The sequence below is a fragment of the Pholcus phalangioides genome, unplaced genomic scaffold, assembly GCF_987345545.1.
Source record: "Pholcus phalangioides strain wild (caught in Gottingen) unplaced genomic scaffold, Ppha-v1.0 ptg000005l_1, whole genome shotgun sequence".
NCBI classification, from domain to species: domain Eukaryota; kingdom Metazoa; phylum Arthropoda; class Arachnida; order Araneae; family Pholcidae; genus Pholcus; species Pholcus phalangioides.
This window is the reverse complement of record NW_028301598.1, coordinates 8,026,911-8,051,991: the sequence shown is the minus strand read 5'-3', so window position 1 is coordinate 8,051,991 and position 25,081 is coordinate 8,026,911. Positions and strand designations below refer to the sequence as shown.

The following is a 25,081-nucleotide window of genomic DNA, read 5'->3' as shown; positions in this document are numbered from 1 at the left end:
TACAGTGCATTAGCAGTACCTCTGTGAACCTTGAACAAGATTTGGCGCAAATGCGCAGGGATTCGGCACCATGGCGCACCATGTAGCAAGAGAACCATTTTGGCGCAGATCTTGCACCCCTGCATGTGCACTGAAAACATTGAAGTCTATGCTTTTTCTTCAAAAAAATGAATTTTTTCTTAGTGTATTCATTCACTTTACATGAAATGGCCTAGAAGCTTTTTGAAGGGGAAATTGGAATACATATATAAAGGGAATTTTAAAGCAGACATAAATTAATTAGGCGTGAGTGATATTAATGCTGATGATGGTGTTAAGGTTCAGCTCACAACATGCTGTGTTATGTTAGTGTGTGCATCCATATCAATTGATGCATTCATTGGCTGAATCTATATTGATGAGCCGAGACTGATGGAAAAAAAATTCAAACTTCGTTAATTACCAAAAAATCTTCATTACAAAATTTGTACGCCAAAGAGTAACACTTGTAAAAAACAGAATGTCATTGATGTGAAATATGATACAACAGAAAAAATTTATTTAGCTCTGCTAATAATAAACAAAGCACTAATGTGTGGTAATCTACATGTTCAACTCAAAATCTTCATCACTCATCATGAAAGGATTGTTTTGGGTCTCAATAAGATAAACAATTGTTTCATGCATTTAGAAATGAAACATTTTAATAGAATATGTTTAGAAACCTCTCATGTGAAAAATGAGAAGGTTCTGCCATTAGACTCACCTCTGGATGTCATTTGCGATGGGTCCAGCTTTAAGAGCTTCTGTAGAAATAATAAGGACTGCGTTTCTGTTTCTAAATCTTGCAGACACTTAGTAAACCATTCAAAACAAATCTGTAGGAATGCAATTTGAAATTCAATGATTAATTAATTAACGCATACTACTTAGCTTATATTACATGTTTTCATTATAATGAATAAATAAATTACATTATTACTTACAAATAGAATCTATAACATACAGTATTACAAAAAATGATAGTAATTCTGGCGGATTAATAATCCTCCAAAGGATTACAATCCTTTGCCTAATACTAACACAATAAAGATGAGACCAATAAAAAAAAAACGATGAAATTAATGCGTTCAACTGCTCATGGCTTTTTCTTATTTTGCTTTATCATCGGTTTCTTCTTTGCGTAATAATAAATATATAGCACAACATGTAGGCAATCGAGCTTAAAACTTAATTAGTAATTTCTATAAGACAGTTTATACTAATTTTAGACACATTAGGTACTAGTTTTTAGACAAATACTATGCATTTTCCAAGTAAAAATTGAGTGCGAAACTTAAAATTCTTTTTAAAAAAATTTATTTAAAGAAAATGAAGGGTTTCATTAAATTATATTCTTCATACTTCCTTCGTGTGATAAACATTTATAAGCAAGGTCATTTTTTTTTTAAATTCCGGAAAGTATAGGGCCAGCAGGGGTAAGAATTACCCCAGAAATTAAAATTAGACTTTGAAGCAATGCTGTAGATCATAGTTTCCCAACCTTTATTGTCCCATCACCCACTTCTGGAGAATTTTTTTCCTTCCATGCCCCCCCCCCCCCCCCAACACAATCGAACCTATAGGATCCAATGTTAAACCCGTAGCTTCTACTGCCCCCCTAGAACATTCCATCACCCCCCGGGGGTGTTAACGCCCACGTTGGGAATCACTGCTGTAGATAAACAAATTGAGCTGTGATACAAAAATTCAATTTTGTTTATAAAATAAGTCAAATATAATTTTTAAACTAATCTGGGACAAATGTGTCATTTAGTTTTAATAGAAATATTATTTTTTTTATAAAGCCAGATGGGATGCCACACTCACCAATTCAAGGGGTGAGAAATTGGGACAAATGTGGTTTGAAAAGGGGCAAGTGTGACACCATTTTTCCCCCTCTTACAAATACAGGGTGGGGGAAAAAAATCTGTAAAAACTTGAAAAATGAATAAAAACCGGAAAAATAACCGAAATAAAAAAACGGTTTGCAGGGTTGGCTGCAGAATCGCTACATCACAAGAATTTTTTCAAGACCAGAAAAAAATAACTAAAGAAACAGCTGATAGGTGGCACTGGTATGAGATGGTTATAAGAACTTGCGCTCCTAATCCACAATCAATTCACCGCTGTAAACCGTGTATGTGGACCTGCTGCACTCTGCTGTTGCAGGATTTGTGACTCGCCTGCAAACTCTTATTCCCTGTGGTGGTGGTCATGTAGAACACGTATTGCTGTAATAAATGAGTTGGAGGCATTCTGTTAGTTATTTGCATATCTTTTCTTTGACTTGTGTACGTCAGTGCCACCTATTGGCTGTTTCTTTAGATATTTTTCCCCCCATCTTAAAAAAATTACCATGACCTAGTGATGCTACTCTGGAAACTGTTTTTTATTTCGGTTATTTTTACAGTTTTTATGAATTTTTAAATTTTCTACACTTTTTGTCCACCCTGTATCAAGACACTGTAAGAGAGTTAAGTTGAACAAATTTTCTTTTCTGGCCACAAGAATTTATTTTGGATACCTTACATACTAAATAGTCTTCCCATATATTGAATATAAATCACTGTACTATCCCCGCATTATCCGGCATACCAGGGAACATTAAGGTACACCTGTATGCCGAGAAATTAGTCACAGATTCCAGAGAATTCTTAAGTATCTGCATTCCAGAATTACATCTTGCAATACAATAAAAATACTGGAACAATAGTACTGTACCAATGAACAAAAAACCGATAATCATTACCAATGATCAAAAACATTTGGACAACAAAAGATTTGGGTGAGCTCCAGATAGATATAAATTCATAAACCACGAAAGAAATTGTGTTTCAATCCTTCACCCATTTTCTGTTGTGCAACTTTTATCTGGATATGTGTGTTTACAAAACATTTAATCTCATAGATGCTTTACTTTATGTACCACAAATAGAGTTAACACATATAATGGATTGAAAATCAATTGCATGTGAAGATTTATTAAGTGTGTTTGCAAAAAAAATTAATTACTTGAAATATATTTAATTTAGTGTGTCACACTTACCCCAGTTGATCCTAATTTAATTTTTGAAGTTTTTTTAAAAGATGCCTGTTACTAAGAAGATTTTATTAGAGTAACTTATAAACTTTTAACATTCAAAAAGATGATAGTACTGTGTAACACTGCACTCACCTCTTTATCACTTTCGCATGATTCTGGGTTCGATACCAAGCAATCCCATATTTCCTTTGCTCTGTTCCAATGTAAATATTGGGCTCCTTCTTGTAGAAGGAATTGTAAAAAATTCAGATGTTCAACTAAATACTACGGGGGAAAGAAAAACGAACTTCACAGCAAATGATTAAAATGATAAAAAGAACAAAAATTTTACAAAAGAACAAAAATTTTACAAAAGAATAAGACATTTATTCTATGGAATGCAATTCCCCTCATAAGAAAAAATTTATGACACAACAAAAGAAATGGACATACTTGATTCAGTAGTTCAGCCTTGATCGTGAAAATTAAAAATAAAAAAGCCATTAAAACAATACAGAACTTCGTACCTCAACCTGCATCATTTGTAAGAATAAACTTTTTTTTTTCTCCCTCTCAATATTTATCACACATTTTTTTTTTTTTTTAATCAGGCAGAAATTTGGCTTTTTAACCCTTTAAGCAGCATTGAAGAGATGTCTTTATAAAAGCCTCTTATTTTATCACTGACCCCAGCCCAAATATTCTCTAAAGTTCATTTCTCAATGAAAGACTTTTCCCTATACCCCTCAGTTTCCAACTGCTTAAAATTGTAAGAAAGCCTACTTCATTAAAAAAGATATGGCATTTTGAAGGGGTGGTTCAGTGACTTCTAATTACCGCTTAAAGCCTCGTTTACATGTGGTAAGTGATTAAGTTGGTAACTAAATTTTAAGTTGCAGATTGTTCTTAAAAGTGTCCACACGATAAGTGATTAAGTAGACACTCATTGGATAATATTTGTGGAGGCCAAGAGCAACTAGCGCATGCGCGCTTCAGTCTGCTCAAATCCAAGGAGGGAGAGACGCAAAACACGGGAGAATAGTAATAATTTTTTATTTATCTGGCATTCAGAGAGATATTTTTAAAGGTCATAGCTTCCGTAACAATAGATGAAGATGATCCGACCGATAGAACTTACAAATACTGTGATCAGAGCCACATTATATGATTTTTTTAAAGAATAAATTTATTCATTTTCACTTACACAAGAGGGGTGAAAAGGAATACAACATATTATAGACTGACGTCGAAGCTAAGCAGATAAATTATGAATTATGTAAGCCGAAAAGATTATGGGAAAAGATTCTTGGCATTCGTAGGAAATTCTAACAGCTAAAAATTAAATAATAGAAATTCATTAAACATAAAAATTATTTGAAATTTTATTATTTTTTCAATTTATTGCAGATGTTGCAGTTTGTTAAATATTTGATTATGCATTTTTACAATAGATGGCAGCAAATTTGTTCTGGATGAAAGAAATATTCCAACCCCCCCCCCCCCACCCAGTTTTTAATATATAATAAATCTTCCACATCAGCACCAGATATATTTTTGAATCTTCAATTCTTTTCAACTCCTGACAGCACGTCGACTGAATATTCCATAGCTTTTTCCAACATCAAATAATTTTTAGCTTGTTTGTTAAGGTAGTTTTCATTTCTATAGTTCAACAAACATTCATGGCGATAATATTATTCAACAAAGTCCTCTGGCCACTTCACCATCCTATATTTCCGCAGAATTCTAGCGAAACGGTAGGAGACAATGCAACATAAACAGATTCACGCTTGAGATCAAAATAAACCCCTCCATGAGAGAGCGAAAAAAAACCCTCCAAGATTGGCAGGCCACTCCCACTGGCGCATGCGCATAGATCTTGTTGTAGTTAATCTGAGTTCCCTATGTAACTGGAAAAAATAAAACTGTCTTTATTTCACTAAATTGCTAAATCACTTACCACTTACCAACTAAACCCGTGTAAATGGCCCTTATCATCTGCATACATTTTAACGTACTTGACAACTTAAAATTTAGTTACCAACTTAATCACTTAATGCATGTAAACAGGCCTTTAACCTTAGCTGGTCAATTTTTTTTACCAGAAATGTTCACAAAAAGTCATATTTTTTACTACATATAATTAAACACTATACTTAATAGAATAGGAAAATGGGAGAATTTCTTTTTTATTTTCACTTACAATACTTTTATACTATTTTTTATTTTATGATTTATGATTTTTAAGTTTGGGTAGCCCGTATACTGTACAAGCAAACTGGTTAAGGGGTTAATGGGCCTCTAATTGGGCATTTTCAATGAGACTGACCTGTTTCAGATACCAAATTTGTATGTTTTTCACTTCACCCTTTGCATGTCCTATGTCGAGGCTGCCTTTTTTTACTGGCTAGTCCTATGCCGTTGTGGACTCAACAATGTTGACTTAAGTTATTTTTTATAATAATGAAAGGTCTGGTAATGATAAACTGGTCTGATGGTAAACAAGTTATAAAAGAAAAGTACTTGGACTTGCTAGAATGCTTTTGAAAAACCTTTGGACTGCAAAGGGTTAAGGATTATGCTGGGAATGGATCCCATTCATAAGTCTGGAAATGGCTGTATGATAAAAAATTTATTATTTTATTAAATGAGCTCAAACTTTGACGAACATAGTATTATAGCTGAGCATCCGAGTGGCGCAGTGGTAGGATGCTCGTCTTCTACTATGAAAGTTACCGTCAAGGTCCACGAGTTCAAATTCAGTCTAAGAACATCAGAAACAAGTTCTTTACCTACCAAACCTAGGGCTACCACTCATAGATGACACCTTCATTTCCCACCCATCACTAGTTGGAAATTTCCATATGACAATATATAACTGGAGTTGGTGTGCAGTAAAGCGGTATTATAGCTGCCAACTATTTCATAAGAATTTTGTGGTTATACAACATTTAAATAAATCATAGTAAAAGCAAAAAAATCTTCCTTGAAGCTTACAAAATGTTACTGCTTTTGTGTTGCAGAAAATCACAAAGCAAATATCTGAAACATTAAAAAATATGTAGAGGGGAAACATACATACCCATACAATCCTTCTCAAAATGCATGAACTTGTTAGAAATTTCTCAAAGGAATGTTTACAAGGTAAATGTACAGTTTATTAATAGTAATGAACCATTACAAATAGTGTATACTAGTCAAGTCCCAATGTACAATATTTGTAATGCATTACTTCTGTTAGATTAGAAATTGTGGCCTACATATAACATTCAAAAGATTAGTACTCTCCATGTGTACATTTTTAATTAAGTAATGGTAAAATTCAATCACCTTTTACAGAAACTATTAGCAACAAAATTTAAGGACACTTACATATGATATTCAATGAAATATTTGTGCAAACAGTTAACAAAATTTCTATCAAAGCCTTACATCTTCATGAGTATATCGTCCATCGACCATCACAGATGGATCTAGATTGCCTTCACCAGCTGCATTCACAGCTAATTTGTGACAAGCTGCAAGGCTTCCGCTGACAAGCATAATCACGTCATTAGCTTTGTTGAAGTCATTCAGGGCTGTCTATAAAAATAGAAATTATTCAAACAGGTGAACCAAAATCATAGCTCTTTACAGAAAAAATGAAAGAAAATATTTAATTGGAGGTCCTATATATCTTTAATAAAGTAATAAAAATCATTCTATAAACTTGAGAATGCAGTGTTTCTCAACCACTACTACTAAACTACACATATACCTCTGCAGAACCTCTAACGAATTGGTACATGTTGGAATATGTGTGTACGTGTAATGAAACCTGGCGTGAAGTTTGTTTCTGTGTAATGCTTGTTATGTGTACCATGTGGCACCAGTTTCTCTAACTATGAGTGAAGTGTAATGATTGAATAATTGTATTGTTGTTGGCCGGTTGCTCTGTGGCGAGACTTTTTAATGGGGAGATCGGCTTGCATTTGTGCCTCAAAGTATTTCCCAACCGTAAGGTCTCTGACATCAGTCAAACCGGGCCGTGAGTGGTTTACCATTTCATTTTTTACCCATTTATTTTTCATTAGTCATGTGCATGACCAGGCCTTCCATTCACAAAAAAGAATTCAACCAGGCCGTAGGCCTCCAAAGGTTGAGAATCACTGATCCAAAGGATGAAAATCATTCAAATGCATACAGACATTTCATCACCTAAAATTGACACATATGGTATAACCCTAACTCATTATAATCACCACCAAATAATAACTAACCCATGATTTCCAAGATACCTTAATTTGCGATGCTTAGACCCCTAAAATTCAAGTATTTGTCATTTTCACTACAAAATATGGAAGGCAGATGACAACACAAGCAAGAGCATAAAACAAGCAAAATTCTGACAACATAAATATAATAGGAGCCACACATACAATTACAATACTATTCCAGATAATTTCTCTCATAAGTCCGTGAAGTGAGAAGAGGATGCAAAAAAATGAGGGACATCACAGATTTATTGACAGAGAACAGCTATTTTACACATATTCACAGGCAGCAATTTCACAAAATACACTAATCAGCGAGCGGCCTGCAAATAAGAGTTCTCGCATTGAGGATAAAGTCTGACAAACTGACTTCTCCCTTCTGGTGGCATCACTTTTTATGGACATGGGAAGAGCTTCAAGAATTTTCTACTATCTTCTCCACATATCTTTACGCTTCTCCTTTGGCATTGCATCAGAGCTGTTGAAAAATGTGCTTAGTTTGACGTAATTTAGAGAAATTTACAGTGATATGTGCCACCGATTCTTTACAGGGCAAAGATGGCATAATAAATGAAAAATAATCACTATTGACATAATTTTCATAGCAATACACATTCCAGCATGTATAGATAACCATTCCACATTGAGCAGCATAGTGACTAACTGTATATCTTAAGTTTTTAATTCATTATATTATTTCATAATCTCTGCATGTTTGATATCATTCAAAACCGGAATAATGTGGCTTTGTACAATCATATTAGTTTAATTTATCATATTTTATACTATGAGTGATGAACATTTGCTGTTTAACATGTGGGGATCCAAGATAGTATTGTAAAGAGCATGTTTTAGCCTGTTAAGCTGAAATCTCCAGTATAATTATTATTGTAAAAAATATGTTTCAGCCTGTTGAGCTAACTCTGTATAATTGAGTTAGCAGTGTTTTGTTACAGCCACGAGGCTGAGTTATAAATCCAATTCAAACAGCAGTTTTTTTTGGCAGCAGCAGAAGAGAAAAAACAATTTTACTAAAGAAAATATAATATAATTTTTTAGGTAATACAAGTGATACTATATACAATTACAGACAAGACATTTTTATATTGTAAACATAATTAATTTCAAATTAATTCAATGATTAGAATATCTTACCCCTCAATTTCTCAAAAACTGTTTTTATGAAAGTGACCCATAAAAGAATCCCTCACGAATTCCCCTATTCTATAAACGACTCTTTGATCTCTGAGGTTTCCCAATATAAATACCTGGGCATTATAATCTCTTCCGATCTCCGCTGGAACCTTCACGTTGATTATATCTTTAATAAATGTCTCCAAAAACTATTTTTCCTTCGCCGTAACCTAAAATACTCCACTCGTCATGTTCGTCACTTGTACTACCAAACATATATTCTCCCTACCCTCTCCTATGCCTGTGAAGCCTGGGACCCCCACACCCAAACCAACATGGACAAATTAGAATCTATCCAAAATAAGTCCACTCGTTTCATTTTTAACTGTTGGTCTTCATCTGTCTCCATAACGGAACTCAAGCGACAACTCAATATCCAACCGCTCTCCTCTCTTCGACTTATCTCTCGTTTAACTTTTCTTTACAAACTCCTCCATGGGGTTTTTAATATTGACACATCCAATATTCTAATCCAACCTTCACATTTCTCTGTTAGACTCAATCATTCCAAAAAATTACAGCCCATCTTTGCCTCTTCAGATTGTCACAAATTTAGCTTTTTCCCAAGAACTATTATCCACTGGAACAACCTACCATTAAATATTGTAGATTGCACTACGATTTCCGAATTTTCTCGTAACATCAATCAACACTCTTGCCATATGTGATTCCGCATCCTCTTGTATAGGCCTCGGCCAATCAATATTGTATAAATAAATAACAAAATTAGTTCTAAGTATTGAATTAATGAATTGAATGAACTATTAGTTCTAATTTTTTTTTTTCTAAACATCTGCAAAATCAGCCATTTAAATCTCCTATGGGCTTGAGAGGTTAAGTATTACAAGTATAGTTTTTCAAAGGGAAATTAAGCTGGTAGAGTGAAAATGGGATGAAATATCAGTAAAATAGTTGAACCCTGTTATATCACCCCCCAATGTTGTGCCAAACCTGGTTAACAGCAAAAATTTCCAACGAACAAATTTTTTTTTTAGCCCATGGAATATATAGGAAGTTATGATAGTTTTTTTTAATATAGTACAATGATTTTCCTCTATAACAGTGATTCTCAACCTTTCATATTTCAAGTACTCTCTGGAAAATCCTTTGAAATCAGTAGAAATTTTGTATACCCTAGACATATACAAAAGACCTTCATATCTAGAAATGCGTGAAAAGCATTTGTATCCCTTGAAATGTGTGCAAGGCTTGCATGTCACTAGTGATAGGCATTCCTACCCTGTAGGTCAGTGGTTATCAAACTTCTGTCACCCGTGGCTCTTTTGTGTGTCAGTCAACATTTTTCCACCACTAATCTAGAAGAGTATAATAAACTACTCCAAAGCATTTAACAGGCACACATTGATATTTAAAGCTTGCCATGATGCACACTTCGAGAACCACTGCCCTAGGTAAATAGGCGATGTGCCTAGCAAAAAGAAATGTAACGGAGATGTGCATATCCTTATTAAATTATTTTGAAGGCTCATGTATCACTTGTAATGTACAGAACCCCCCCCCCCCCACATACCCCTTTGTGTAACGACAAATACTTTTTTACTCATTTTTTGAGTCACTAATATTTCAAAAGTGTTCCAAATAGTTTTTCATGTAACCCCAGGGGTATGTACACCAAAGGGTGGAATGCACTGCAAAATACAATTTTAACTGTATATGTTGTATATCTCGCCAAGCCGCAGATGTTTCGCGAAATTTGATCTTCCCTTGGCGAGAAACGTAACATACACACACACTTCCGCTGGAAGTCACTACAGAATGAACACGTACAACAACCGTCCTGAAATTTATAAATTATATAGTAATAAATATTTAGCTTGCATGATCATTATTTTTCTCAACTCTTCCATCACTTACCAATAGGGCATATATATATATATATTAAAAAATACTCACTCTGTCTTGCTTATATACACCAGATTTAAGAATATTTTCACAGATGCTCCTGAACAATTTCATAGAAGGTAGGACACACACACCCTAAAATAATAAATTGGAAAAATTATTGAAAATTTTTTTTAAATAAAATGGTTTTATCTGTATTGCATGTGTGAGTGCCCTTTTTTTTTAATCTCTTCAATAATACAGAAAAACTTTCATCTAAGCCATGATTTTGAATCATCATACAAACAAAAGTCTAATCTATCATAGAAAATTCAGTCTTTTGCGAAAATAATCCATTATACACATGCATACAAAATGGTCACCTTTTTGATATCATCAACGCACTTCATGCAGTATTGTTTCTTCGTCTGATCGATTTGTGAAACAGCACACAATATAGAAAAATGTTCCTCAAGTGCTTGTTCTATTAAAGGTGTTGGTAACGATGAAGAATGTATGATCTCCCACAATAAATCTAAAATCTGAAATGCACAAAATTGCCATCACATATCTTTTATGTATACATACATACACACACACCTTTTTACAAAGCAAAATCATCTCTCATAAAACTGTAATCAAATGAAATAACATGAATTTGCCAGAAGTACAGTAAAAGTCTGATATAATGAGAACAGCTTATGACGAGAGCCAAACTATAATGAGTGATTTGCAAGTTATTGCGAAAGACATAGTGTTAAAAATAAGAAAAATATTTGGTTACAGCAAGTTGAAGATTGGATAGCTTCTACAATCACGTCAAAAAAATGTATACCGTATATACTCGTGTATAAGCCGACCCCCTCCCCCCCTTCAGGACCACCAAAACTGGAATAAATTGAAAACCTGTGTATAAGCCGATCCCCCAAAAAATCCGTTCATTTCAGAGAAAAAAATTCTTATATTTTCATGCAAAATGAATAGCTTGTGGAAATTTATAATAGAAAATGATTCAAACTTTTTAAACCATTTCTTCCAATCCAAGCTCACTCATCGTAATCCATCAGATCATCATAAGGTGCAGCATCTTCGTTTTTATCTTCATCTGGGCTGTCTCATCGCCATTGTCACTTTCAAACAGGATAGATATCATCTTCAGTTCCGTCCATCGCATTGCTGATGCAACATTTTTTGAAGGATCGGATGATAATTTAGGCGGAAAAAGGAATTCCACGCCTCATGTACCCATTGGCACACCAGGCAAATGTCAGTTTTCTACAAGGCACCACTTTATCATCGGAACTCATCCATTCGATCCACAAATCCCTCAAATAGTCTTTGAGAGGCTTATTGATGCTCACATCTAAAGGCTGTACAATCGACGTTAGCCCACATGGTATCAAAGCCAATGATGTTTTAGATTTCTTTGCCTCGGCTTTGACATTATCGGTTCTGTGGGGGTTTGAACATATCCCATACCAATAATGCCGGTTTCTCGAACACTGCTAGAAAAATGACTTCTGATTGCAGGGGTCGATATTTTCTCATCGAAAACTGACCCGAGCATAAGTCTACCCCCCCCCCCACTTGAGGAACGAATTTTTCTACAAAAAAACTTGGCTTATACACGAGTATATACGGTATATATATATTTATCAAGGTTTAAGCTGAATAAAAAAATTCCTTTTGCAAAAAATCGAAAATGAGGGAAAAGCTTTCGCAAAATGCTACAATGCTAATGATTGATGGTTGGATGTCTAGTCGTTTCCTGCCTCCTGCATACATTTTTGCAAAAGTGGCTACTACTTCTTTCCCATTCTACGATTTTCTTTCGCATTTTGCAAAAAATATGACCGTAGCTCAAACCCTGATATATATATATATATATATATAGTTTTTTGAGAACTGTGAAGATCAATAAAACGCAAGCAATTGCATGCATGACAGGGTTCATACAAAATTTTCAAAATGAAAAGTAAGGAGTTTTTAAGGACTTTTTAAGGAGTTTCAAGCAGTTTTTAAGGAGTCGTGGCAAAGTTTTACAGCAAAAAAAGGGGCGGGGCACATATGCAAATTTATTTTGAATTTGCAAACAAACTTTCCCTCTTCTCAAAAATATAGATGTAGAAGTGGTTCAAAAATTACAAGTTTTGATTTGTTACCCGACATCATAAGAATTCATAAAATAATCAATCCACGTACATGCTTTCTGTCATCACCAAAGTGTTCTAAAACCTTCAAGTGTTAGTCAAAAATATAACTCATAACAGCATCACATAAATTATAAAAATTCTAAAAGTGATATTCATTCCCCCTCCAATTATTCAAAATAAAAACCACAGCCAACAAAGATTTTTCTTACAAAATTAATTATATTTGCAGGAACTATTCAGGGCTCATATAAAATTTTCAAAATGAAAAGTAAGGAGTTTTTAAGGTGTCATGGGGCCACGCCCCCTCCGAAAAAAAAAATTGCACCACTAGACAATAAAAGAAGCCCACAGAAAAACAAAAGAAGCCCACATGTGAATTGATTTTCATTTAATTTCTTTTTCAATGTTTCCAAGACTTCAACTTTCAGAATAAAGGGTATGATGGGTAGCAATTTCAGCTGAAAAGAAAATTTCATAATGTCATATTTCAAAAATACAGCAACCCAATTAAAAATGCAATGATCTGCGGCATAATCACGGATCACTTATATGATGCGCGGCACAGCTCCAGAGCATTTGGATCCGCTAAGTATTTGAAGATCACTAGAGTGGCTCTGTAGGGGACTCAATAGGAAGAATGTTAGTTCAGGTGCCCACAAACTAGTGAAAAGTTTTACTCGTTTTTCGCACACCGAGTAAGGTGCCATTAAGAATATTTCATATTTTTTATAAAGGGTGGTTGATGACATAAGAATCATCCAAACCCCCCCCCCCCCTCCACGTCATCAAGTCAGCAAATCGAAAATCCCCCATCCATGCTGACGTAATACTTGAATGACCCCTAACATAAAGATACCCGAAAGTTATTTTCAGAAGGTTAAAAGGTTAAAAAAAGTGGGTTCAGCTATAGCGGCTGATAAGCTCGTCCTCCCCCCTCCCCTCCTGTAAAACCAGACGTGGCTCGGGCTGTCACTTTTAAAAGCCGGGTTTTACTAGCAGGTTTTCTATGCCGCGTGCAACGTGAATCACCCAGCGCTACACGCCGTCTATTCATCAATATGAAAAGCAGTACGACTGTTTTCCTATAGAGCGCAATACGGCTCACGACAGCGCTTTACATCGGGCGTGATTGGCAGACTGCTTCTAGTGAGTTAAGCGTCGTGTGCCGCGCGTTTCAGCGATCTTCCCTTCATTTTCGTGTTGTGTCTCTTCCCTTTAAACCGGAGCATGCAGCCGATAGAGTAGATGACGCCAGGGTCATATACTATATAGCCATCCTGAGCCGATGCGCCACGCTTGGAAAACGCAAATGCGTAACGCCATTATGTAACTCATTTCTGCAGACACGAAATGATCCAGTTAGGTTCACGTGGCGCAAAAAGCCTACTCCTAGGAAAACCTGGCTTCAGGGATGAACGCTCGTTACGGGATCCCAGGAGAGATAAACCCATTCTCTCTCATGGAATCTTGTGTGTGGATAGAGCCTGTACCTCTTCTTTTTTTTTTTGCCTTTTTATTTACGGCAACCAATCTGCGAAACAGATTCGCTTTCCCCACTGGACTTCAGTTTTTAGCATTTTAAGGCGCGGTGGCGAAAAGATACGCTTGTCGTCGTCCCTTACTCGAAATTTTTTTTCTTTTCTTTTTCAGTAGCGAGTTGTAATGTGAATAAAACACGTCAAAAAAACTGCAGAAAGCAGTGACATTTTGCGGTTTCTCGGAATTTTCGTATTGAGATAGTGGCTGTAAGCAAATAGGAAGGAGGGATAAAATAGGAACAGTAGGAGAGAATTGTGGTAAAAAAGAAGACGATTACGGCGAAAGTAGGAAAATAGTAGGATAAATAGGAAAGCTGCGAGGTCTGCACTCAGTATACTGCGTAATATAGGAGGTTCGAGACATCGTTTCGCCACATAAGTAAAAACTTTCTCACCACTGGGCATGGGGGAAAATTCAGCTACTGGTTCAGCGGAGTGATGTCGTTCTACGGACCATCAATTTCCAACGCTGACCAGTTTGCGACATAGGCAGGAAAACACGTCAAAACTAGCGATTCGGTAAAAAATCGCATTTTTAGAAGCAAAAGCGTATAATGGTATTAATTTACTAAATACGACAAAATCGTAACGGTTGGCAGGTATGCATAACCATTGGATGTTCCAATGCCATCCCCTGCTTTCACATTTCCTATTATAAAGGGAGAGCGAGTTTTTTTAAAATCTTTTCTTCCTCTATATATTGGGGGGAAGCTTCCTCTTATTTTTTTAGGCAATGCTATTCATCACCGTTGGGAACGCCTATTCTACAAAATATCATCCCTTCAGAGAGAAAAAAAAAAAGACTTTTTCAGGCGTGGCTGCAAAAAGTAAGGAGTTATAAGGGCCCTTCCAGAGGGAAATGAAAAGTTAGGAGTTTTTAAGGAGTTTGTAAGGATGTGTGAACCCTGATGAAAAGAAGCATAAGAGGGGTACACCATCTATGTGTGAAAGGGTGCATTTTTTATTAATAGAGAAATACTTCAGAATTACAATACTGGAGTACTGAGGCAAGGCTTGTGTAGACAAGCATACTATGTCACCAGTTAACCGGTCACATAGTTATTCTAATATTGCCAATATCATTTTCTATACTCTATTTTAAGGTCACCAGATCCAAAGACTGAAAAAGGAGGACGGCTGCACACCCAACCATAGTGACGTCGCTTACCCCGATTTTCCCAATAGATGGCGCCACTATTTGGACATATAAAACAGGACGCAACAATAATTTTCCCAACTCTAAAACTGGACTGCTAAAAAAACAAACAGAAAAAATTCTTGGAATTTCAACAGCTATTGATGAATGCATGTGGGGGGACCACAAAACACTCATATCAATGAATATATGCTTCAAAGTGGAGGGAAAAAAACATTTTCCCCCAGAAAAAATTTAAAATAATTCTGGAAACCTGAAAAAAAGGACAAAAAGATGAATTTTCCAAAACATAAGAGGACGCTTGAAATGACATCAAAAAAGAGGATACTCTATTCTAGTTGCCAATATAATATTCTGAGTAATGACATAGAAATATGTGAGTTGAATTGCCTGGAGACAAGTCTTCTGGTATCTATGTGACTTCAGTATCCAGTGTGGGGAGAACCTAAATCTGCATATGCAAAAAAAAACAGTAGGTATTCACCTTCGTAGAAGACTTTCCTTGATTTGTTCCTTTTCCTATTCTTCCAATGAAAGAAATCAAACGCTTCTTCATCTGGTCAGAGCTGTTCTGGCAAGTCTATCATTCAGAAAATAAAAATTATCCAGGAACATGTAATAATGTCATATCATCTGTGTGCATGCAAAATTTATCCATGTGCATGCAATATTTATTTGTGTGTAAGTAAAATGTCATATGTCAAAATTGTCAATCAGCTATTACTGTGGTTTTGTTTCCTAAAAAATGCTGTTTTTTTAAACATGGCACCGATGATATTTGTTTCATGACTTGCATTTTGCAAGCATGCACACTACTGTAATTCTTGGCCTTTTTCTTACATTTTTAAAAACACAATTTTGGAGGCTTGATGCACTCACAATGTTGTGACAACTACACATTTATTTCTAGGTCTTACACATGTAAAACTATGATTCAATATAACACCAAACTTTTTATAGAGCCGAAATTCTGCAAAGTAATGGCATGAAATATGGGTTCGACTGTACATTTAATCTATAATGATAACTCCTTTATAATGATATGCTTCTCCAGTCCTTTGACTCATGGGCCTTTCACTGTATACACAGTGTCTCCTAAATATTGAGAATGCTTTACAAATTTCTTTTACTAAAATCGCCCAAACATCTCCAAAAACATACTTTTTAATACTGATTTTGAATTTGTAATAATTATTCACACGAAAGTTTTTATCTTTTCAATACTCATAGAAGCTTCATTTTTGAAATGGAAAAAAAATCAACAAGTCTCAAATAAAGTGAATATCTTACATCTTGAATGAGAGTTAAGAGATGATCAAATTGTTCAGAATTGAATTTAGAAGATGCTGCATACATTATTGTATGAATATTGTCCACAATCTGAGCATTTTGTCCATTCTGTAAAAAAATGAAAGTACAAGTAAGCAGTGTGAAATGATTGCTAATAACATACAAAAAAGTAAATAAAACTGCTTCAAATAAATTTAAAAATTTAAAAAGCATTCAGGGGTTAATTAAATTAAGTTCAGTTTCTAACTCCACATATAGCCTACATTCAAAAGATTAATAGACTAAACTGAAGGAAAAGAGGACTAAAAAGGGAAAAAGACTATTCCTCATATATCACACATTTAAATTGAAAATACAGTAGAACCCCACTATAATGGACTTCGCTCATTCAATATAACAACATCTATATAAATATAAAACATCTGAATTTCTCAAGGGGATCATAGAGACCATTGTTTATTCAATCATCTGCAGTTTTTCTCCTGAGACCATGGAATAAAATTTTTTTATAGGCAACAGATAAAGAATATATGTATGATAATATTCAAAAGCAAACATGACCAACAACCCTTATGTTTCACTGGGATTTTATTGTTGGTAATAGAGATAGCTCCCAGAAACTCCACGTAAGAGGATTATAAGATGAAATTTTTTTCTCTTAAAATAAGGAAATTTGCATGTGCAAATTATAGGCAGGACATCGCTACTCTAGTGATTTGCTTAGCTCCCGCATGCTGTGAATAGGAAGAAAAGTTACAAAGGAATCTGACTCGAGGGATTCATTTTATGTTGGCACATTCAAAGAGACTTGGCCATTGAGATATATCACGTCTCCCAAATCATGTGTGACAGAAATCTGTGGTAATGTAGTCACAACCAGTTTGTGAATTAGTGAAAAAGAAAAAGCCAGACATATTCTGAAGACAAATGCATATTGTTAATCAAGGTGAAGACCGAGTTGTTTTTTAGTAAGTAGGAGAATCAATTTATAAAAGTATAAATTCGCAATGGGAGTACATTTAGTTGCTAGTAGAGATAGAATGAAGAAGTTCAGTAATTGCAAATAAGTGGTCGAATTATTTTCTTTTGGGTCTGGATGATAGGTCGCAATGTACTCTGGAGACACTGCCAAAAAGTTAGTCCATATAATAGGCGAGAATGAAAAAGGGAATAGTAATATGACAACAAAAAATGGGTATTTAGTTAATGGTTTGAGGTAATAAAATTTATAAACTATAAAACAAAGTTTTGATTGGATATGTCTTACATCAGACTTCCATTTGAAATTTCTATCTATAACAATACCTAGGTATTTAACGGAGCTCACTTGTTATACTGGAGTACTGACAGATCATTAGGACAGTTTTTATTATGAAAGATGGTATAATTAGTATTCAAACTAGTAAGGTTTGACAAACCAATGTATTTTGTTTTTAGAATATTTCAAAATCATTTGAATGAAATCAATTTTGGACTTTAATTAAATTGTTGTTATTAATACAATTCAAAGATTGATTATCTTTCCCAGAATGAAGTACAGTGTCATCGGCAAATGTGATTATTTTGGTATTGAGTTCAAGTTTAAAGAAATCTCATTAATATAAATAGTAAAAAGAAGCAGTCCCAAAGTAATTCCTAGCGGAATTCCTCTGTGCATGTTCATTGGATTACTAATATATTTACCACACTTAACAGATTGAGATCTATTATTAAGATAGGATTCAAATAATTTATGAGTAGTTCCTCTAATTCCATATGTTCCATTCTATATATTCCTCTATTCAATTTATTTTTCTTCCCCAAACTAAATTCTATTGTTTCAGTAGAAAAAAAATTCTATTGTTCAGTAGAAAATTCATGCAAATTTTCAAGTCATTATTTTAGGTTTATCGGGAATTATGAGAGGCATCGGTTGCGTGTAGTTACAAGACAGAGACATGCATTTATATCTTACACAAGGGACAGACTTTATTTTGCACGACATGCTATATACAGGACGAGAAACGAACTGCCAAATAACTAGAATAATCACATGATGGCGCTTTGAGTGCGTACATCAATTATCGCTCTGAGGAAGTGGCTTTCTTTTCCCACACGTGTCGGCGGCGACGCCACAGACTATCCCCCCAGTGAGCGAGCGAACGCTAATGTAGGAAATACAAGATTGACATTCACATATTGATGATACAAAATTATAACAAATAATAAGCAATGTGCATGTGTGTATAAATATTTGCGACAGCTGAGAATTCAATATTTTGCAAAGACGAATGAAAAATACCAATGTATACGATGTTAACATATTTACAATGATTTGAAAAAAAAATAATGTAAATTAACACTTATGCGAGAAATGCAAAAATAATATAAACACATATGCAAAAATGTAAAGGCATAACACAAGAATATAAATGGGTGTAAAAACATATGCAATCAAAAATACGAAACAAATCGTTCTGGAAAATGAACTCTTCATCCATAACGAGTTGTTACTGTTTTTTCTGTCGTTGACACTGGACTTTTGGAGTCCTGTTTAGAACTGATCTCATTTGGTAGTTCGGTGACTGCAGGTGATTCTCTGTCATCCATGGAGAATGCAGGTTTAACTCTGTCAATAGACACTGAGATAGATTTACCATTTACTTTGATTACAAAAACTTTGTCTGTCCTTTGCACAACAGGATATGGTCCAGTGTAGGGTGCGCTTAATGCAGGTCGAGTTTTGTCTACGCGTAAGAACACATGAGAACAAGATTTTAAGGAAGGATGAACATAAATCTTGAAAGTATTCTTATGATATGGAGAAACGGGTGATAAACTCCTCATGAGCGTAGACAGCATTGATGCATAGGTAGCATCTGGTGTAGATTTGGACACCTCATCTGAAAGTAGGTCAGATGGCAATCTAATAGTGGTTCCATACACCAGTTCGGCACAGGTAGCTTGAAGATCCTCCTTGAAAGCGGATCGTAGACCCAGGAGAACTATCGGAAGCGATTCTGACCATTTGGTATTGTCGTGAGCAATGATGCCACTTTTTAGGGTGTGATGAAATCGCTCGACAATTGGCATTGGCAATTGGATGATATGCAGTGGTTCGTATGCGATCTGTTCCTAGTAGTGCTGCGAGCTGCTGGAGGAGATGAGATTCAAATTGAGTTAAACGATCTGTGGTCACTGTTGAGGGACAACCAAAACGACTGATCCATGAATCAAAGAATGCTTTGCAGATGGTTTTGGCACGTCTGTCCGGTATTGGTGTTACTTCGGGCCATCTTGTAAATCTGTCTATCATGGTTAGATAGTAGATGTTCCCGTTTGATGGTGGATAAGGGCCTATAATGTCAATGTGAACATGTGAAAAACGAGCGTCGGGAAGTGCGAAGGTGCTCAGAGGTGCTTTTGTGTGCCTCCGGATTTTTGATCGCTGACATGATTGGCAACAGCGTACCCAAGCTGTGATGTTTTTGTTCATGTTTGGTCACACATATCGCGAGCAAATGAGGTTTTTTGTTACAGCGATTTCGGGATGCGATAGATTGTGAAGGTGGTCAAAAATCAGCTTCCGATACGAGTCTGGAACAAAAGGTCTGGGTGAGCCAGTTGAAATGTCACACCATAATTCACCATCTGTTAGATGACATGGCTTCAGTTCCAGCTGTAGAGATGTGTTGTTACCCTTCAAAATTTCTTTCAGTTCCGGGTCGCTTGATTGAAATTTCCCCAATTCTTTGAAATTAATGTCCTTAGAACCAGTTATTGCGTCGATTTCGATTCTTGACAGTGCATCTGCGACATAATTTTGAGAGCCTTGGACGCGACGGATATCGGTTGAATACTGGGATATCAAGTCTAAATGACGAAGCTGTCGCGGCGAACATTTGTTTGGATTCTGCTTGAAGGCATAAATAAGGGGGCCTCTGATCTGTGTATATAATGAATTCTCTGCCTTCGAGCATGTGTTTGAATTTTTTTATAGATAAATAAATTGCAAACAGACCTCGGTCGTATGCGGACCATTTGTTTTGACTTTTGGACAATTTCATAGAGAAAAATGTGATGGGTTCCCATTTGTCGTCTAATTGCATGAGAGCATCACCCACTGCGACATCTGAAGCATCTACCCAAACACTTAATTTAGCTCCAGGAAGTGGATGTCTCAGTAGTGTGGCATTTGCCATGGCATCTTTGGCCAAAATAAACGACTTTGTTGCTTCATCGGTCCACGCGAGTTGGTTGTTGGCACGAGCAGAACGAGGTGATTTTTTATTTTTATGATCTTCGAGAATTTTTTTTTTTTTTTTTGAGATTGTTTATTGTTTTAATTTTTTACATAAATACAAGATGAAACAAAAAAATCAGCCAAGGGGTCTAGAGACCCATACTGAATGATACATTGCAAATTTATAATGAATAATAAGGAACATAGTTACTTATTAGTAAACAACATCAACAAACTAAAACGAAAAAACAAAATATTAACGGATGTAACAAATCAGCAGCTTTCGGAATGAAATGTCGATAAAAAATTGTACATACCGAGAAATCTTCGAAGTTGTGTCAAGGTCGTTGGCTGTGGATAATCCAAGATACACTGAACTCGATCTGTCAGAGGTTTGATGCCGCTTGTAGATAGCCAAAATCCAAGGAAGTCTATGGTTTCTTTACCGAAGTTGCACTTGGAGACGTTGACGCAGAGTCCATATTCTTGAAGTTTGTTGAACAGAGTCTTGAGATGATGGATGTGTTCATCAGGATCTTTTGATGCAATTAGGATGTCGTAGACGAATGCGTAAACTCCAGGAAGTCCTTTGGTCACTTCATCGATAAATCGCTGGAAGGTTGCAGAAGCATTGCACAATCCGAATTGCATCCTGGTGCTCTCAAACAATCTGAAAAGTGTGCATATTGCTGTTTTGTGGATGTCATCAGGATTTATTGGGATCTGATGGTAGGCTTTTATGAGATCGACATGGCTGAAAATTTTAGTACCATGCACTTCAGCAGTGAAATCAGCAATGCAAGGAATGGGGTATTTGTCTTTTAATGTTTGTGCATTTAAAGCACGGAAATCTCCGACCGGTCGAAATTCCAAGGTACCATTTTTTGATACCATATGAAGTGGTGAGGCGTAATTACTCCTCGAAGGTCTCAAATGCCCTAGTTGCAGCATGTTGTGAAATTCCGATTCCGCTATTTTTAATCGGTCTGGAGCTAACCTACGAGATTTCGCCACCACAGGCGGTCCTTTTGTGGTTATATGATGGATGGTGTTGTGTTTTACAGGTGCATTTGGATTAGGAAGTTTAGTGATCTCCGGGAATTCAGAAATCAGCTTGTGATACAATGAGTCACCGGTAATCGTTTTCACCGAATGAATGCACGTTGCGTTGGAGACGCGTCCGGGACGTTTCAATTTCGTTTTCAAGTCACGTAGGAACTTGTTACGAAGGTCCGGGACTAAGTCGAAATAATGAAGGAAGTCCGCACCCAGTATAGGCGTTGACACATTGGCGATGTAAAATGGCCAGGAAAAATTTTGTCTCAAGCCGTATTCCACGGAAAGAATACGTTGGCCGTACACCTCAATGGATGATGAATTAATTCGCGGCTGCGAACGCTTGAACAGGCCGTTGTTTGCGCTGAGAAAGGCTTGCTGGCAAGATCGAAACATCACTGCCCGTATCAACGAGGAAAGATAGATTCATTTTCATGTCTTTCACAAACAGGCGACGTGACGTAGATGGCAAAGAGCAAGTCGCCTCTACTCTTTGCTGAGTTCGTTTCCCGAATATTTGCAGGGAGAAACATATTTCTTGGCATCGGTGCCGAATCGTCGATGATACCAACACTCGTCGCGATTTTTCAATCTGCTACACTGTCGCGGGTAGCGGTTTCGGTACAGGCTACAACTTCGCCCTCGGGAAATCTCATCGATTCGCAGATGGAGTTTTTCGATTTCCGACAACAAACGTTACTCGATGGAATTCGCGGAAGAGTTAGAACAGGCACTTACCGCTTGTGGTGCTACGTCCATGACGCGATCGGCGATTTCAGCCGCTTTGTCCAACGTTAGTGGTGTGACCGCAGACAGGATGGATTGCACAGATGTTGGCAAATGCTGAAGAAACAGTTCCAACATGAGCTCATCCGGAACGCTGTGTGATTTCGCGCGACGCCGCATGACGCGCAAAAGTTCACTTGGACGACGATCACCGAGTTGCTCCCCAGTGAGAAGTTTCCGTATCTCTTGCTGTGACGATTCACCACTGCGCTTGATTAACTCCGACTTCACGTGTCCATAGGGATCTGTTGCCGTTGGATTCGTAATGATATCGCGGATGATGGAAGCTGCTGCCGGTGTTAGATGGGCCACTATGTAGTTGAATTTTGTGCGACTGTCTGTTACCGGTTTCGGAATCCCCAGTTCGAAAGTTGATTCACACATCAGGAACCACAGCGTAGCATCGGCGAAATTGTACGGTGGTATCTTTACCGCTGCAACGTCCGCCATGATTTCGCTTTTGCATGGGCGAGAATGTTCAACAGCACGTGTTGTTTCCGTTGAGATGTGCCTGCTGTTTCTTATTTAGATATAATGTCTCAACTGATGATCAGACTTTCCAAGATCACCAATATCAGGAATTATGAGAGGCATCGGTTGCGTGTAGTTACAAGACAGAGACATGCATTTATATTTTACACAAGGGACGGACTTTATTTTGCATGACATACTATATACAGGACGAGAAAGGAACTGCCAAATAACTAGAATAATCACATGATGGCGCTTTGAGCGTGTACATCAATCATCGCTCTGAGGAAGTGGCTTTCTTTTCCCACACGTGTCGGCGGCGACGCCACGGGTTTTTAAATTGAAACTTTAATTATTATCACCCTGTAGTGATTTTCATACCTGCTGATCATTTGTTTTGATTTTATTTATTCTATAAGGAATTTTTAATGTCAGTAATGAAGTGATTTTGAATAAATGAATCAACCCATCTGTACCCGCTGTATTCAGTTTATTGCTCAAGAAGAAAACATGTGTTGCAAATTTTTTTGGAAAAAATATTCATGGGCACAAATGGGTAATAATAAGTGATTCTAATGTAAATATGGATAGCATTATGTTACCTGCATATTCCAAATCTTGGTCAACTCATCAAGTGATAATCTATGGCCAATGAATTCAATTATACCTTTTATCTTATCAGTATACTGCATCTGGTCAATATTACCTGATGTTAAAAAAAAAGACAAAACAGAAAAATGAAACACAAAGCAATTAATTGAAATCTATCACAAAAAGTAATCAACCAATGCTGAAACCTGAATGTTAACTGGTTTTTTGATTAGCCTTCCACACATTAGTTCATGCTTTTCATTCATCTCACTATGCACACACAGGGTACATAACTTTAATCAGATAAGCGACATAAATTCCACGAAATGCACATAGACATTCATAATAACCTTCAAGTCCAATTGAAAGCACTTCGTTTTCCGTTAACCAATTGACAAGTTCTTCTGAATCAATGGCAGTTCTGCTTGACCTCACACTTAATACATCATCGATAAGTTTTGTGACCTTCACAAAGAGTGCATTGTTATTAAAAATAAAAAAAGAGTATATGCATCTCAGACAAATATCAACAGCCCAGTACAAAAACTACAACACAAAAAATTGTATTTTTGAGTTATGCATGTCATGAGAACAGCGAAAAAAATACCTCTACATATTGCAAAACAGCGACAACTCTCAACTCTGCTTATATGTTCCCTATTGTAATTAGATCCGAGTTCATTAAGCTGTAATTAGATCTGATTCTCATTCAGTTCCATACAAAGTGAATCTTTAACATGCAGATATCTCAAAACATAAGATTTTGAGTTCTTGCTTTTTTGTGAACTGGGCCATCAATATATACTCAAGTACAAGTGCAAAGAGTAAATACCATAACTTTTATTGAATGAGTCGCATAAAAAAATGATGGCAGAAAAAAAATTTAGTAGAAATGATGCAGCTCTTTTTATACATGCTGCAATTCATATTCAAGAACATTAAAATGACATTAAATTGCATCAAAATTATTTTCATAAGCAAAAGTTCTGTTCCTAACTTATACATCATCAGTTTAAAACTCAACATACATATACCATTGGTCAATATTTTTCCGTTTTCAAGGTAATTAAAGATTAAAATATACAAACATTACAGAGATAAGCAAAAATCTTCAACAGGAAAAAAAATTCTTCTGGAAAATATGGCCATGCAATCACGTGGGCTTAAAGATTCCTGATCATTCGATCATTTTTGTCGCACCACTGTCATTTTCTGAACACGAGGGCTAATTAGACTGCGATCTACAATTTATTGCCGATTCTGAACGGCAGGCTTGTTTTTTATACTCATCGGGAGGTTGGTGCACTAACCCATCAATGGGAGACTCCCTGCGGTAGCAATTTTTTCCGTCGTCATGTCGCCGTTTCTGTTGTACCCCTGTGTCAGGAAAGGTTTCTGACAAGGACGAACCGGGCATCGAACTCGCAATACCTTTACACATCCTTTGGTACTTTAGGCGAGTATCTTCCAGACCTGGGCTACCGCG

General features: G+C 36.1%; 1 protein-coding gene across 2 annotated transcripts in view; it reads right to left on the bottom strand.

Moving 5' to 3' along the window:
• The window catches only part of LOC149085974 (ubiquitin carboxyl-terminal hydrolase 24-like), a 212,670-nt gene that overhangs the window by 163,202 nt on the left and 24,387 nt on the right, over positions 1-25,081 (bottom strand). For both annotated transcript variants that reach the window (XM_089232271.1, XM_089232272.1), the window contains exons 10-18: positions 23,946-24,060; positions 23,607-23,710; positions 16,470-16,577; positions 15,664-15,759; positions 10,716-10,874; positions 10,405-10,488; positions 6,476-6,625; positions 3,197-3,328; positions 746-857 (exon numbers count right to left, since the gene is read on the bottom strand). In XM_089232271.1, coding sequence (XP_089088397.1) covers positions 746-857; positions 3,197-3,328; positions 6,476-6,625; positions 10,405-10,488; positions 10,716-10,874; positions 15,664-15,759; positions 16,470-16,577; positions 23,607-23,710; positions 23,946-24,060 — 1,060 coding nt within the window. The remainder of the gene's footprint in view (positions 1-745; positions 858-3,196; positions 3,329-6,475; positions 6,626-10,404; positions 10,489-10,715; positions 10,875-15,663; positions 15,760-16,469; positions 16,578-23,606; positions 23,711-23,945; positions 24,061-25,081) is intronic.